Here is a 17,283-nt window from a genome sequence, read left to right as displayed (position 1 = left end):
CCAGTTCGTATTTCCCCCTTTTTCCTATCACTGGCCCATCCAGTCCTTCCAGGTTCCAGAGTGGTCTCTGCAATGTTTTTAGGAAATTTGACTTTGTTTCCCAGGCCCATCTTCATCTCCCTCCTAGGAGGCATTTGTAAATTTTCCTGCTTTAATAAATGTGACACATAATCCAAGCGATGGTTGGTACACGCATTGGTATTTATTTACTCTAATGGAGCGCTCAAAGCAATTTTTACTCCAGGTCACATTATTCTTCTGTGCCTTTAAGTGCTTTTTAACTGTCTCTCACACACACACTCACTCAGATGGATGCATCAGGGTAAACCTGAACACCAGCCCTTTGCTGAGCAGAGGCCATGCTTCTCTTCCCTTGGCACAAGGGGTATGTTGGAGTTGTTGGCTTCCAGAAGAGGTTAGATGGCCTGGGTAAAAAGTCACACACATGCTAAAGGTCAAATGTACATAATACAAATTTACCTGATACATATCCAGGTCAGTTTATTAGCTGTGTTAAGTGCTTTGTAGCCTCTAAAAACAGTTGTGTAAACTCTAATCATTGCCAAGTCTGGGAACATGACCCTGACTTTGTGTCCATCACACCTTTGCTTTGTCTTGTAGCTTTCTGTATGGCAGAAATCCTGCATTTCAAACTTGAATGAGGACTTTAAAAGATGTGGGTGTTTACGAGGCAAAAGGAGTCTCTCTTATTGTATTTTAAGCGTAGGAAACAACAGCTCTGGATGCGCTCTAGAAAGTTAAAGTCGGGATGTTTCATGTAATCCATTCAACTTTTTGGGGCGTGTGATGGTAAATTGTTGGAGGGCTCCTCTAATTTGTTCCATAAGCCTGCTTATTTATTCTGTTTGAGTGTGCACATTCTAAAACAAAAGTGGCATCTCCATTTAATTCTTGCTGCAGACTCATTATCTCAGGATTACTTTGACAGCACGGAGAGCCTTAAAAATCCTTTGCTCCCAATTTGTCACCAATGCAGGCAGAGAAAAAGAAGGCAGGCCAGGGAGATGATTGCCACGTGAATCCTGAAATTGACAGGTTGAGGAAGGAGGTCCAAGACACAAAGGAGATAAACAAGAAACTGAGGGAGCTGCTGCAGGTACGCACATGATGCACAGTCATTTTTAAAAATCCTACGTGCGCTCGTTCATAGATTTTCTCTGTGATGAATAATTTAGCAGCTTTGATGAAAGTGCCGCAGTGAATAGGCAACATTATGTTGGTCTGTGAGTGTGTGCGCGCGTTTATTGCAACAATGGGTTTTTGTGAGCTTAAGAAAAATTGCAGCTGTGGTTATAAAAAAAAAATGTGTGTTCATTTGTTGGAGGAGCCCCAAACGCAGTCGCTAGCCGAAGAGAGACACAGTCATGCCATGGCGCTGCAGGCGTTAGAGAGACGGGCAAAAGAAGAGCTGCTGTCTGAGAGGAACAGACTTCAGACAATGCACCACCTGGAGCTGGGTAACACACACACACACACACACACACGTGAATACGCATTAGCATAAGCATAAGCACATGCAGGCATTAACACACTCTGGATAACATGTACACAGCTGCATGAGCAAAATAAGCAAGCACACACACACACATGCACAACGATATACACATTGCATTGAGATTATAAATTCAACAGTGAAGTTGCCATTGCCATGGATACACTTCACCATGGCAACAGCAGAAGGGTACCTGTAACAGTGGGGCCCATTGATTTTGTTTTCTGTATGTGGTTTTGTGTGTGTGTGTGTGTGTGTGTGTGTGTGTGTGTGTGTGTGTAGATAAGCAGCGAGCAGAGCTGACCCAGCAGCACACGGAGTGGAGCAGACAGATGACCCAGAGACACATGCAGCAGATAGAAGACCTACAGGCTCAACTACAGGCGCACACACAAATGATGGCTCTGCAACAGGTAAATCACCCACACCGTGTGCGCACAAACACACACCTCTCGGCCTCAATACCTGTGATTCATTGCCTGTAACTCCAGCAAGTTGACTTCTGTTGTCTACTTTATTCGTGTGTGTGTGTGTGTGTGTGTGTGTGTGTGTGTGTGAAGGACCTGAAGCAGCAGAACCAGTACCAGGTGTTTGAGCGACAGCTGGATGAGAGTCGCTGCGCCATGCTGGAGCTGCAGAGAGAAAACGCAGCACTGAAGAAGCAGTTAAAGGAAAGGTATGGATGGTAACACTGAGTCCATCAGTCAAGGCGAAAGCCATCGATTTTACAGAGAAACTATGAATGTTTGGCATTCACAAAAATACTTTCCACCTATTTTCTTGTCAGTTTAAATAGTTTGATGGAATTGTTTTGCAACTGGGACCAAAGTGAGAACTAAATGAATTTGCAGTGAATGCCACACTGGAAGCAGCAACGTAAAGTAAGAACTCATGAATGACTTAGCTTAGCGAACCAAGCAAAAACATGGCAGCTAAAGTAACTCAAATGTGTTAATTGTGCCAGAATCAGACATGGACCCAAATGCAGATTAAAAAACTGAGCAAATGGAACAAAAATCAAACAAACTTTATTTAAAAAAGATGATTACTGTGTTAACAAGCAGGTAGGAACTGAGGGTGAACGAATACCAAAACACAACAGACAAGACACACACAAACACACACAAACACACACACACACAGAGGGCTGACTGAGGATAAGACTGCGGTTCGATCCAGACACGGAGCTAATGAGGGCGGGCAAACAGTAACAAAGGAGGGCAAAAAAGAAAGGAAAAAAAAAGAAAAATGAAGCAAAACTGCAACAAATTGCTTGAGAAAACTAATGTTCAAAGTAAAAGAGAAAATAACTAAAAGACAAGAAGACTAAAACCAAACACGATGACAGAGGCAGGGAGGGAAATAACACCAAGAGCGAACAAACTGGTGAGCTTGTATATTTTTAACTGCACTAGCTGTTCCCAGCTTCTCACAGTCTCTATGTTAAGCCAGCCAAAGCTCCTCCCCGGAGCTTTGCATTTACCCGTCATCTCATCTAAGTTTGGAGGAAGTTTGCTAAACTTTTCCTTTGAGCTCTGAACACAGACCAGGATGTTGGAAATGAAGTCTCATACCCGAACCCAAACCTGTGACAGCTGCAGAGGAAGAGGACGAAGAAGACAGAATAAAGTCAAAATAAAAAAAAAAACAACCCAAAAACCCATCAGTCTTACAAATGTTTCTAAACACCCATGTCACATGACCACAGCAAACTGAGACCCAAAAAGACTTGGTGCTGCATTTGCTCCAAAGCCACATGTGTTGTTTAGCCACACCTTTATATCTTGGCAAAAGAAATACCTATGTACACCTGCAGCCAGGGTGCTGTGAGGATGGATGTTTTTTCCAAGGCTGGAGAGGATTTATTAAAGAAATGAACATTGTTACTTTATTTTCTCTTATAGTATAGAATAGACTATTCTTTACTGACACTGTCATACACATATTATGCAGTGCAGCAAAATTTGACATGGAAGAAGTAAAAAATATTTGTTACTATAAATCGTAACAAAAGAGTTAAATAATAACATTATTCATGTGATAGTGTAACAATAATGTTCATCTTCTGTAAGCATCGTGAGTTACATTGTTTAACACTTCATTCCACTGTGGACGAAGCGTCTCCCACAAGTATCTCCTGTGTGGCTGCCACGAGAAGCACAGCAGACTTTTTTACTGTTTTATCTTATAACATGTTTTTTCGTGCACCACACTGAATTAATAAGCAGCTGAACCAGCCTCACGTGTGTCAAAACAACAGGGTTACATTAATATTTGCTAAAACACTTCTTTAGCGTCACAGCTCGCTGTCGTCAGTCATCCCAGTTTTTTATTTTTTTCGATTGTTTGCGGATTTCTCCAAAACACATGGTGATCATAGTTATTGATCATAATTATTGAGAGTCTGGTGTAATATGTAGCTTTCCTGTGACATTATTTCACAATATATGATAGCAAAACTAGGATGTAGCTGCTGCTGTGGAAAGTGGTGTCAGATTGTTTCCAAACTTCAGTTCAGACAGAGTTGCCTCGAATGTTTCAGTGTTTGTTTCGCAAGGCCTCACTTTCCCATTCACCACAATGAAATTGAGGGGTGAAAAGCAGGAAGGCCCCTACAGTAAAACAGAGAAAAAACCCAAATTAGACGACAACCTGTGAGCAAGCACTTGGCGACAGTGGGAAGGAAAAACTCCCTTTAAACAGGAAGAAATCTCCAGCAGAACCAGAATCAGGCTCAGGGAGGGGCAGCCATCTGCCATGACATCCAGCACATGATCTAGACAAGCGGTGTCAAACCCATTTTAGTTTGTTGGCTGCATACAGCTGGTTTAATCTTAAGCGGGCTGGTCCATTAAAGAAAATGTTGCCCAAGGAAGACCTCCAAATCTTTTCCCCTTTCCTTTAGTGTAAATGCATTTTAAATACATTCACATTTAATGAGCCATCCTTTTATAAAAGTGATGATGAAAAGCCTGGGATGTCTCAAGAAAAATGAGTGCAATTTAAACAGCACCTCTGAGTTTTTCCATGTTATTAAAGAAATCTGTCAGCACTGCTCCCTCGGCTTAACCACTTTCTAAGACATAAATTTGAGAAATGAACCAGCAGCTCATCACTCAGGCTTTGTCCTGTAATTTAACAAACAGAACTTTACAGTTATTAAAAAAAGAGAAGTCCCTCTTTCAGACTCTGACCAGTACATATCTTAAGGGTTATCCACACAGGAAACGTTTCACTCCTCACACATCGCTTTGTAGCTGATGCTTGGTTGCCTAGGTAACTCTCTAATGTATTTACTACTCTGTCATACGTTAATCAAAGATTTTGAGAAAAGTTTAACTCAGGACCCACCCAGTTTGCATCCCCAGTTATTTTGTTCATTATTCCTGAAGTTGCTGAACATCACAGGCTTTCTGTGGTCTTGGATTGTCACTGGTAACTTCCTGTGTGGATATCCCTTTACTTACTTTGGTCCTCTTCTTATTCTTCTTCTCCTTTCGGCTACTCCCTTTTGGGGTTGCCGCAGTTGATCATCTGTCTCCATCTCACCCTATCACTAGCATCCTCATCTGTGACACCAACCCTTCACTACATCCACAAATCTTCTCTGAGGTCTTCCTCCTGTTGACAGCTCCATCTTTTTTCCAAAATATTCTCTATCACTCCTCTGCACAAACTATCTCAAACTATCTAGACAGAAAAGAAAAACTGACACCTTTGGTCTGGATAAACCTGAGAATTTGGTGTTCAGGGCACGTTGTATGCACCCTAACCACTCGGGTAAATACTCTGACACTGACATCACAACCATGAGTATCCACTGATACCAATCTGATGCTGTCTTTCCCCTCGCTTCAACAGCTAAGCTCTGAATAATACATTTGTTTGGACACACTTCATAGCTCCAGATATCAGTTGTGAAGCTAAGCTTGGCAAAACTATCTAAGCAACATCTGTTACTGGAGACACATCTGTCTTTACAGGACATCACTCAAAGTTTAGTTAGCTGATGCAAATGGATTGTATTAGACTATAGTTATGCAGTTATTTGGCTACTGAAAATGTACTGTAGTATATGGCAAAATAGTGCAGAGGTATAGTGTACGTCTTCTTTTTAAGAAGGTTTAAAGGTATTTAACCAGCAAACACCTCTTATTTTGTATTAAAGATGCCACATATGCCATTGTTTTTCCTCTGCTGTGTCCTTCTTAGCTCAGTGCAGAAGAATTCAGAGGCAGAAGAGAAAGAAGAGGAAAGCGCAGAAATAAGGAAGAAGAGGGACGCCCAGCTGGAAGAAGAAGCACAACGTCTGAAGGAGGAGGTGGAGAAGCTGAGAGTGGAAATGGAGAAACTCGAGGAGTCGCAGAAGCACTGGGACGAGAGAAAAGAGGACGACATCAAAGAGGAGGAGCTGGACGAGGAAAAGAGAAAGGAGCGGGAGGAGGAGAAGAGGCGAGAGGAGGTGGAGGAGATCAGGAGGGAGCACAAGAGGGAGATGCAGAGTTTGGTGTCCGAATACAGCAACGCGCAGAGTCACCTGCAGGCGCGAATCGTGGCCTTGGAGAACGAGTGAGTAGAGGAGAGACCCGAGGAGATAAGACACCCAGAGGGGTGGAGGGGTTGGGGGTGCATGGTATCGGGGTGAAAAGGTGTGCAGGTATGTGAGAAAGGTGTGTGTTTCTGTATATGATTTAACTGCAGGCTGCGAGAGCGGGAGGAGCGCTGCAGGCGGAGGGAGCCTCGATGTGACGACCTGCAGCTGGGGAGACTCCAGGAGAGGCTGACGGAGAGAGACCAGCTCATCAAACGATTAGTGGTGAGAGCACACGCAAAGACGATCACTGTAACGCAAAAAATATGACTTTTTTAACCCTCAAAGATCCAAAAATGACCGAGTGGGGTGATTTATGATCCTGTTATTTAAACAGGAACACTTTTTTTTCAATGCTTCGACTTGTTTTTTATCTACTTATATTTATCTGTGGCAGATATTGCATAGTAAGTATAGTTTTCTATGGTTAGCATCAGGGCTTCTGCAGCAGTGCATCCCTGTAGTCTGGATATGTTAGCCATGCTTCACTGCAAAAATACTTATAGATAGATTTTACTTGGACCACGTCAACTTTTTTAATGTAAAACAGTGAGTATACCTGATACAGTCGCACATGATATGTTGTTGATTTCAGCACAGTCTGACTGTTCCAACAAACCCTGACAAGAACTGTTAAAAAGTATATGAATCCATTCATCAAAAAACTTCATATCTAAAATTTCCGTCCATCGTGCCTCAGTCTTTAGGGCTGTATTCCCTAATTGCATCGAGATAGTCAGATTTAGTTTAGGTTTTTTGGTTTTTCAGCTTTCTTTACTGATGATATGAGCATAGATATTACAGAAGATCAAACAACAACAACAGTAGGAGAAAAAGGATGTTAAAGAACATAATACAGACAGATTTTCCATGCCTTGGGTTTGTTAAAGTTGTCAATAAAGGGTTGTGATATCCCAAAGAATAAGTCCCAATTTTCCCTTTTCCAGCTGTAAGTGGTTAATTACATCTCTCAGCAGGGTTAGCTGGGTTGGTGGTTTGGTTTGCTTTCTGTTCAACAGAAAAAGTCTTTGTATCAGCAAGAGCACAAACTGAACCAATATATACCGATTATTTGACAATTCTAGGGTTGCCACCCTAAACCCAAATGGTGCCAGAAAAAACAGACGACATCAGACAAAAAATGAAGTATCTGTGATCAGTTTTGGTGGTTTGTTGCGAAAGGATGGGAATGAGTTTGCATACATCTGAAAATATCCGATTTGGGATGATCAAACACATTCAGTTTCTTCAGACATGTAGAGGAACACGCTGTGCAGTGTCACACCCAGATTCAGAGCTTTCATTATGAAATTATATAAGTAAAACTCTGCTTTATTTTGTACCTTTTTATTTTCATTTATTACAATATTTAGTAATTTAACCACTTTTACAGTAAAAAGAATTCATTTCCTGTATAAAAATATGAATATGAAAAGTTTCAGGAGAAGTAGAAGTCGACAAACTCATGAAATATCACAACAGTAGTTTAAATAAAGGAGAAAAAAGGGGCAAAAGGAACCAAATAACAAAAAGATGCTACAAAAAATAATAAAAAATAAATCCAAGACAGAAGACTAAAGCTCTACTGGTTTTCAAAAGAATCCAAAAATACTACAAAGAGAGCAGAAACTAAACCGAGCACAAACAGGAAACGGTAACCTGTGAGGATCACAGCAGAGAAACACGGGCTGGAAATAGACAGACTGAAATACAACTGGGAGAAGGGGAGGACTGCGACACGGAGAACTAAATGACTGATTACACACATGTAAAACCAATAAGAGTGAAGAAGAAAATCACAGTGGAGCGAAGAAGACAGAGACAGGAAGTAAAACCAACAGAGACACAGTGTGACTCGCAAAAGGAAAAAAGGAAAAGAGTCTGATGTTTGCCATAGAACTCCATTGTTGCACTGGCAGATGCATTATGATAAACATGGACTCTCTCTCTCACACACACATCAACACACACACAATCTTGCCAAAATTACTCACTACTGTAGCAAATATGTATAAATACTCGGCTGAAAATAGTCCTCATTAATTACCCTATTTATTCCTGTTTGAGTAATGATTGCTGAAAACTACAGTGCCCATTAGTTTTAGGAAATGAGTGAGTCTTTTAAACAATAAGACTTTATAATTGTGGCCTTTTTTTAAAAAAGTGCTGACTGCCACAGCTGGCCTGTCAAAGTTGGCTAGTTAAGGTTTTTTAATGGATTTGCTAATAGAATGAATCTTTAAATGATTGTATTGTCTCTTTAGATGAGAGACAGATGCAGATGCAGCTAAAAGAAGTATGTGTGTAAAGTTTTTTTTTCTATAGCTAAGTATTAATACACTACATGGACAAATATTCTGGACCACCCCTGTGTTTTCGGTCCCATTGCCACAGGTGTATAAATTCAGTCGCCCAGCCATGCAGCCTGCCTTTAGAGATCTTTGTTTGACTGTGCTCCTGTAGTAAGATTCAACTACTTGGTTTGTGAAATTTCTTCCCTCTGAGATGTTCCACCATCAACTCTAAGTGATGTTATTACAGAGTGAAGCATTTAGGAGCCTCAGCAATAATGTGGCAGATAATATAAAGTTACAGAGTGGGGTCACCGAGTGCTGAGGCGTAAAAGCCACCAATGCTCTGCTGACTGAATAACTGCAGTGCTCCAAACTTGCTCTGTCATTAAAATCAGCACAAACATTGTGTGCCAGGAACTTCGTGATATAGGCTTCCATGACCAAGCTCCACCTGTAAGTGTAATGTATAGGTGGTGATATATAGTTCTTTTATCGTATCTTACTGATACGCTGATGGAGTTTTCTTCATCTTTGGGAACACCAAAATGGAAAAAAATATAAGCAAATTGCTAAGAATTCACAGGCAAACCTGTGACCTACAACCTGTCCATGTGCATTACTAATTTTTTTCATAATTTACTTTTTGGTTACAAAGGTAATCATTGCATTAATTGACCACTGATTTTAGAAGCACTACAGTAGTGCTTTAGTTACTCCACTAAAACCTAGTGACACCCTTGCAGAATCTGCGCTCATGAAGTTTGGCCTGAGCACCAGGAGCTTCATGGCTTCCATGACCAAGCAGCTCCTGTAGTGTGTAGGTGGCCCTTAATTCATTTGGGTACCTCTGCGTTCTTGTGGGTGGCTCGAATACCGTCGAACTGAGGGGTGGTCAACATTTTTCTTTAGCAGAGGACTTGAATAAAGTGAGCAAAGGTCCACGTGTTGGATAACTTGATTAACTGGCTACAATAAAAGTATAACCAATGTAAAAGATGTGTTAAAAATGCTACATGAACACTTAAATTAACCTACATCTTGCCCATTGACTGATATACACCACTGCATGGGTCAGCATTAAAACACGCGGTGTAGCACAGACTCACTGCAGTCATTCCTCTTGACATATCTTTAGCATAATGCTGCCTTGTATTGATTTCTTGGAGGTTGTTTTGATTTCCTCTGGAGACTGAGGTGGTCCAAGGGCCCATCTGACTGCAGCATCCCTGGTTTGATTTCTTTCAAAGTGTTTAGTTGCTAAAACTCCCTCTCTAAAGAAAAAAATATACCAAAAAATAATCTTTTAAACACAGACAGACTGATTAAAGCAGCTGCTCTGATCCAAACTCTAACAGTAGCAAGCTAAAAATCAAAATCACCCAGTGTGTTGAGACTGAGAGTTAAAAATCTGGCTGCATAAATGAGCATTTTTCCCAAACCATAAATATTTAAATGACTCAGACTAAACCCAGTGGAACAGTGCCTTCATTAATCATCAGCGGTCATGTGTGCGTAGGAGAAAACTACATTTTTCAGTGTCCTCTGACTGAGTGCTGCATCTACCATCTGTGTGACGTGAGGCAGCTTAGCAAACATTTACACCCTCCAGACACAACTCAAACCCTACAACAACAGCAACAACAGCAACAATTGTGAATAAGGCCAGTGAAAGTCCTTCCTCGTCCTCCTTGCCTCCAGGAAGAGAGGCATCAGCTGCAGCTCCACCCTCCTGTTGCCGGGGACAACAGTAGCCTCGGGCTCCGTGACAGCAAGTCCCGCCCCGGGAGCGTCACGCCAACCACAATGGTGAGTTTGTGTGTTCGGCTCACGCGCATGAGAGTGAGCCTCCATCCAGCCAGAAGAGCTCGCTGGGCCGAAGCCGGCTTTGGCTTCTGGGGCACGAAACAGTGAAACGTAGAAGTTCACCCACTCACCATGTCACCAGTGTGTGGTAACGACCCCCCCGCCCCCCTCCCTGCAATAACTCCGTCATCACTCGGCTTTTACTAACATTGCATTTGGCAACTAAAGATGCAGATGTGTGAAAGATGTGGGAACTGATATTATGCAGCACTTTTATTTTTTTTTAGTTTGGCCTGATATCAGCTCACATGCAAACATGATGAAATCGATTTTGAGGCGTTCGCGTCTTTAATCAAAGCTTCTCAGGAGTGTGACTAATAAATCGAGGCTGCTGTAAAGTGCAGGATTCTGTGTGCCTTCACTTGCTTGCACTTGTTTGGTGTCAGTCGTGGATATGTGCTTACCGACCATCTGGCGTGGTACATTTAAAAATGCTGACACGCATCATCACCTGCAGCCTGTCGACAGTCTCCTATGATGGCTGCGGGCCACAGATTTTTGTATTTATGTCCATGCATTTGTTACTGAGAAGTTTCAGTAAAACTACACTTATTTCGGGATGCGTCTTCTTCTCCTGTAATGCCTAAACATCGAACACTTCGGACTCTGCTGTTTAGTTTTAATATAAATCATAAAGGACATGAAACATTTTCCTTAACTGCCGATTTAATCAAACTTACTACTTAAAGACAAAATGTGCATTTAGCTGGAGACTATTTTCAGAGTATGATTTAATACATGTGTAGTATTTACAGGACAGAATATGTGGCTGAAAATGAACTTAGGTGGCCTTCATAATAACTGAACACATGTGGCTTTACTAATTTCACTAATTTCACTAAATTGACTAGTGGGCACTTGCTTTGCAACATAAACTTACTAACATAAACTGATTTTAAGAGTGGTCTAGCGTAGTAGTTCTCCAGGCTTTCTGAAGGTCTTTTAGTCTTTCTTTGGACATTTGCTGCTTTTTTTTATTTTTATTTTTCAGTCCAATATTTGTACCTGAGTTTGCACACTCAGACAGATATTTGTTTTTCTTTGTTTGTTGTTTATTCAAAGGCATTGGATGAACCAGTGTCCTGACTATGCAAAGAACTCATTTTAAATTTAGGAGACTTTTGCAAAATTTCTTTAGTTGAATCTATGAAAACTACCAAAGATACCACAGTAAGCCAAAAGCCTATATCTCAGTAAAAACATCTACAGCAGACGAACATTATCTGAAAGTTATATCTTTAAGAAATAGGAAAAAAATCCAGCAAAGACTTGATACAGCACCTGAAAGATGCTCCTGGCCCTTCAGTAGATCCATCTATGCTTCACTGAATCCTCATCAGAAGTGGTCCCAGTTGAAGGGTGGCTGTCAAGAAGCCATTCTTAAGGAAGGGAAATAGGTAGAAAAGGCTGTGCCAAATTAAACAAGAAATGGACTGAAAATCAGTGGCAACACATCTCAAAAAGTGCTTACCCCAATTTTAAACATTTTGCTTCAAACTGTCGTCAGTATGTATGCATGAGGTCAGGAGAGAGGCACAACAGTGAGTCTCTACAGACATCTAGAAAACATGATGGAGGGTCTGTCATAGTTGGCCGGTGGTTTTGGAGATCTTGTCAAAATTGATTATGAATGCAAAAAAGTGCCGTGAGATTTTGATCCACCACGCAGTGCCATCTGGAAAGAATCAGACTGGCAACAGGTTTATTTTTCATCATGACAGAGAATGAAGGAAAAGGCAGCCAACATCCAAAGAAGAGCTTTGAATGCCCTAAACTATTCTTGAAGACCACTTAAAGGAATAACAAGAATGCTTGTCTAAGAGAGTTCAGCTGTGTTGAAGAATAAAGGTGGTCAAACCAAAGACTGACTTTCAAGCTTGTTAGAATTCTGCTTTTTCTGTTTTTGCCTTATATACTGTATCTCTATTTATCTTTGCACATTTCTAAAAATCAATGCACCTATTTCCCATTTTTGTTGCAAAACATAAAGAAATGAAGGGCGACTCATGACTTTTACACAGTAGTTTACATTTTTTATACTGGTTGGTTGTCTAAACAGCCAAATTCAAGCCAGAAGCTCAGGCTTCAGACTGCTCTAAATTCTCAGTTTCGCTTTTTTCTCCTCTTGGATCTGCGTGGCAGCTCTGGCTGTGAGCACAGACGCCTCGGCCACCTGCTGTTTGGATCTTTTGCTTTTGAGTGGCAGCCAATCAGAAGAAAGTTGGCTGACCTTAAAGAGAGAGGAGCTTCAGCAGCTTGTTTCAGACAGAAGATGAACCGAGGCTCTGCACCAACATCCAGAAAAAGCTAAATATAAGCACTGTTTATAACTGTCAGTCATGCAAAGCTGCTCTGGTGGAGTCCAAGAATAAAATATGTGGGCCTGGATGTGAGAGCGAAGCCTCCTTTAAACAGATATCTGCTTGTAAATATGCAGAATTTGCAGGGAGGAGATTTTCTAGCTTACTGGCCACTTATAGTCTGAGTGCAACTAACCAATCATTTGTTTGAGCAACAAAAGAGAAACTGACTTTGCCATATTAGTCATAAATCACAACCAGTGTGTCCAGATTTCTGCTGGTTATACTGAGCGCTCTGAAAATCTGATCCTTTTTTTTTAAACTCTAACCTATGTGTCAATTTTTATTTATTGATTTATTTCCACAGAGGAAAGGTGCCGAGTCGCCTCCTCGTGTCACCAGCATCTCCACAGCCGGCACTTACAACAGGAGCATCTTTGTGCCCCACTCCTCCTCCTCCTCGTCTTCCTCCTCACCCTCCGTCCATCAGCACTCCTCCTCAACCCTCCCCCACCAGTCCTCCTCCCACCCTCAAACCTCGCCCCACTACTCCACCTCCTCCCTCCCACACAAACACACGTCCCTCCCCCTCACCCAGCATTCCTCGCCCTCCCTCTCTCGCTCCGCCAGAACCCGGACCTCCTGCATCCCACCGACCCCGGCGCCGACGGCACCTCTCCCCGTCTGCCCTCGCCTCAGACGGGCATCCGATACGTGTCCCCCTCCTGCCTGGACCCACACGTACACCTGCAGGCCCACTCAATCAGGTATGAATGTTTTGATTCAGCCTGCTGACTTCCTCAGGGTGAGATAAGAAACCAAAATCAAACTTCACCTTATTTTTAATATTTTTCTACTTTTTAACTTAAGCCTTACCAGGGATATCACATGTTCAACAAGTTGTATTAACAACCTTTTGAACTTTATATAAAGATATGAAAATATGATAAAAACTAGAGGGAGCAATACAACAATAATTCTTAGTGATGACATTAATCAATCCGATACAACAAGGACTCAGATCGCTGGCATGAACTGGATGTCGGGATTAATCAGCTGTCAGTCTGTGTTAATCTCAGCGCTTAGTTCAAGATGAGCCAGCTGTAGCTGTCCGCAGCAGATCTCTTGATGGAAACCTGCCATACCAGCAGTCATCACTTTCCATGACAGCGTGGCTGGTGATGTTTCCACATTTGTGACTCTGTGTGTTTGTCATGGTGGCAAAATGTGGTCTCGTTCTTGCAAGTACTACTACAAATGCAACTTTAAGTACTAAATAAGTAATTAATTACATCATGATTAATAAATAACGCCAATCATCCCGCTACAGAGTCATGTTTTACAACCTTCTCATTCATGTGGATCTTACTTTGACATTTACTGCCAACCTTAATCAGTGTCACATGGGGGCTGGAGCCTATCCCAGTTACCATAGGGCGAGAGGCAGGGTACACCCAGGACAGATGGCCAGTCTCTCACAGGGCTAACACACAGAGAGACAAACAATCATTCACACTCATGGGCAATTTAGAATCACCAATTAACCTAACCCCACTAACTGCATGTCTTTGGACTGTGGGAGGAAGTCAAAAAGTCTAATTAAGACAGACATTTTGAAGGGGGATGTTATCCTGACCTTGCGTACTCATTGCTGTGTGATCATGTAATAATCAGTTTATGACTACTGAGGATTTATGCATACAAATACAACAATAATTCTTAGTGATGACATTAATTAAACCAATACAAGGTTCACCTTGCTAATGCCAGGTTTGACCCCGTCTTGTCTTCAGAACTTTCTTAATTCTTCATAGCACAGATTCAACAAGGTGCTGGAAACATTCCTCGGAGATTTCGATCCACGTTGACATGACAGCATCACACAGTTACTGCAGATTTGTTGGCTGCACAGCCATATTGTGAATCTCCCCTATTAGCACATCCAAGTGGTTCTCTGTTGGTGACTGTGGAGGCCATTTGAGTTCAGTGAACTCAAAGTCATGTTCAGTCCAATATTTTATTGTCCAGTTTTGATGAGCCTTACCCAAATGTAGCCTCAGTTTCTTGTTCTTAGCTGCTGTAGCACGCCTGCTGTTACTGTAGCTTTCTCCTCTGACCTTTGTCATCAACGAGACGTTTTCTATTAGAGGTGCCGCTCACTGGATATTGTCTCTTTTTCAAACCATTCTCTGTAAAATAAAAGGCGAGTCCCAGCAGATCAGACGCTTCTGAAATACTCAGACCAGCCCTTCAAGCACCAACTACCATACCAAATTTAAAGTCACTTAAATCACCTTTCTTCCCCATTCTGATGCTCAATTTGAACTTCAGTTGGTGGTTTTGACCATGTCTACATGCCTAAATGCATTGAGTTGCTGCCATTTTATCGGCTGATCATTTTCACTCATGCAACACTTTATTCTTTAAAAACACTTGAACATGCTGGAGCTTGAGCCACAGACCTTCCAACTGGTACACAGCCCACTCTGCCTCGTGAGCCACAGATGTACCAAAGGTCAAACAGCTGTAATATAGTGTAAATACCAGTGAGGTGACGTCTTGTCCATAAAGAAGGTATTCAGTAAATGTCAGTCTTTATAAGCTGAAACAGTCAAGGTCCTGCCGCTTTCCTTTCTCTCTTTTCTGACTGCGATTGAACACCTTAGCATAACAACTAAAGGTGTAATTCACCTGTAATACATGCCATTTAATTCAAAATTGTAATGTAATTATATTCGCATACAAATACTTAAAGGTAGACACACTACCATAAGGGTGTAAGTCGAGTTTTTACAGGAAACAAGGAAGTAATTATACTGTAATTACTTATTATTATTATTATTATTATTTAATTTTAGGACTCCATAAGTAACTTTAAGTATGAAGTAACTAATTTGGAATGAAAACAATGTGTTCCCATCTGACATCGCACACTGTACTTTTTGGGGCACAAATTGCCTTAATTTTGTCTTTTTACTTTTTTTATTCAATATTCATTAAGTAGATGTGCATGATGGATATTCTATTATTTACTTTTTTGCTTACGCTGTAGTTTAAATTCCTGTAAAAACCTGACTTGTTACCAACTTTATTCTAGTGTACTTACGTTAAAGTAGTAGTGTGCGAATATAATAAAATTTTAATTTCAAATAAAATCCTTTGAGATTTGTTTTAATTACAGGGGAATTATGCCCTTAGTCGTGGGACATGTTATAAAATGTTACTAATGTTTTTCTCCCCGTCATGTTTCTGAATTAGTTGTGATTAAAACACTAAACCTGTCTGCGTCTTGTGTCGTGCAGGGGGCCATACCTGGAGCAGAGGGGGACAGAAGGGCTGAAGCAGGAGTGGTTCACCAAATACTTCTCCTTCTGAGCACAAATGCATACAAGCATACAGACACACACACACACATACAACAGCTGCAGGTACATCTCATATCCACTTCATTGCTTCTTATACACATCTGTTTGCTTCCCAGACTCAAAAACACACACACACACACACACACAAACAGAGAACCTTGAAAACAGACAACCACAACAGACATATGGGCTCATCACCAGCAAGGCCATTTCAAACATTGCCTCAAAGCTCAACCAAAAAGTGCTTCTCAAACACATGCCTGACCTCTTCTCAGACATTGGCCTGCCGGATCTTGTTTGTATAGTTTGGAATGTCGCCATGTTTTTTTTTTAAAGGACGTCTTCCTTTTTTAATGCAACTGTTGCCCTAATCCCATCGTGTAACGATTCCAGGCAGGTGTTCATTAAGAAAAAGGAAAAAAAAACAGCAACCAAGTGTCTCTTTGAGTATGGAAGCATTCAACATATTCAATCAAGATCCACATCAAAATGGACACACACGACTCACCATACCAAAATGAAGCTTGTTTCAATGCAAAAATGTATAATAATCTTAATGATGAAATTGAATAAAATATTTTGTTTTTGTATGTGCGTCTTTTTTCTGTGTTTATCACATTCTTTGAGCTTAAGCTCAGATGCTTCTCTGTGGTTCAGGGTATCACTAAAAAGATTCACATCGTGTGTCCGTGCAGTGTGCTCCATCCGCTGCAAGTAGTGCACAGTACAGGAAGGTGGATTTATAATGTTGAAGTAGCTGAAATTCTTTACAAAGAGGATTTATAATTAGTTGTAGGGTAGGTTTTGTTGATAAATTACCCAGAAAAATCTGTTACTGACCAATTTATCAAATTAAATACTTGACACATCTAACGATTTTAACTCACTGTTCCAAAGACGACCATAATCACCTTTCAGGTATTAGTTAAAAATGATTTATAGACTGCTGTTAATCTGACCACTGACTTATTTTTTCATCTCAGGACTTAAACGTTATTAACTCAAAGATAATATACATTTTTGTTTTGGAGGCATCTCACCTTTCTGGAGGGATATAGTGTACCAAGCTTTCTTCTTGATGGTTATCCACAGGAATAAACCCAAACTACTTTAAGGCAGTTTAGTTATACTTTGTCTACTACTTGGAGACATGTTTCACAGCTTACTGGGCTCCGAATAATCCACTAGATTTCCCTCTGCTGGCATTTTAATGCAGTACAATACATTCCCTATCAGTTTAATAAAGGGAGCCCTTCTTCAGCCCATTCCTTTGTCTAACTGCTTATCAAATTCAGAGTCACGAGCCTATCCCAGCTCTTTTAGAGGCAGAGGAGGGGGTACACAGGAGGACGGGGGA

The 17,283-nt window shown here is 41.1% G+C and overlaps 1 protein-coding gene across 7 annotated transcripts in view; it reads left to right on the top strand.

Annotated features, from left to right (window-relative positions):
- Window positions 1-16,341, top strand: part of fam184b (family with sequence similarity 184 member B) — a 33,512-nt gene extending 17,171 nt beyond the window's left edge. For 3 of the 7 annotated variants that reach the window (XM_005456891.4, XM_005456892.4, XM_019359893.2), the window contains 9 exons: window positions 998-1,117; window positions 1,346-1,478; window positions 1,796-1,926; window positions 2,074-2,189; window positions 5,726-6,082; window positions 6,203-6,329; window positions 10,097-10,204; window positions 12,929-13,328; window positions 15,864-16,341. In XM_005456891.4, the coding sequence (XP_005456948.2) occupies window positions 998-1,117; window positions 1,346-1,478; window positions 1,796-1,926; window positions 2,074-2,189; window positions 5,726-6,082; window positions 6,203-6,329; window positions 10,097-10,204; window positions 12,929-13,328; window positions 15,864-15,901 (1,530 nt within the window). In that variant the 3' untranslated portion in view covers window positions 15,902-16,341. The remainder of the gene's footprint in view (window positions 1-997; window positions 1,118-1,345; window positions 1,479-1,795; window positions 1,927-2,073; window positions 2,190-5,725; window positions 6,083-6,202; window positions 6,330-10,096; window positions 10,205-12,928; window positions 13,329-15,863) is intronic. The other 4 variants (XM_005456893.4, XM_005456895.4, XM_005456894.4 and 1 more) reach the window with 4 other exon arrangements.
- The last annotated feature ends 942 nt before the right edge of the window (window positions 16,342-17,283 follow it).

Source organism: Oreochromis niloticus, linkage group LG6 (genome assembly GCF_001858045.2).
Source record: "Oreochromis niloticus isolate F11D_XX linkage group LG6, O_niloticus_UMD_NMBU, whole genome shotgun sequence".
NCBI classification, from domain to species: Eukaryota; Metazoa; Chordata; class Actinopteri; order Cichliformes; family Cichlidae; genus Oreochromis; species Oreochromis niloticus.
Note: the sequence above shows the minus strand (reverse complement) of the source record. Positions and strands in the feature narration are given on the sequence as shown.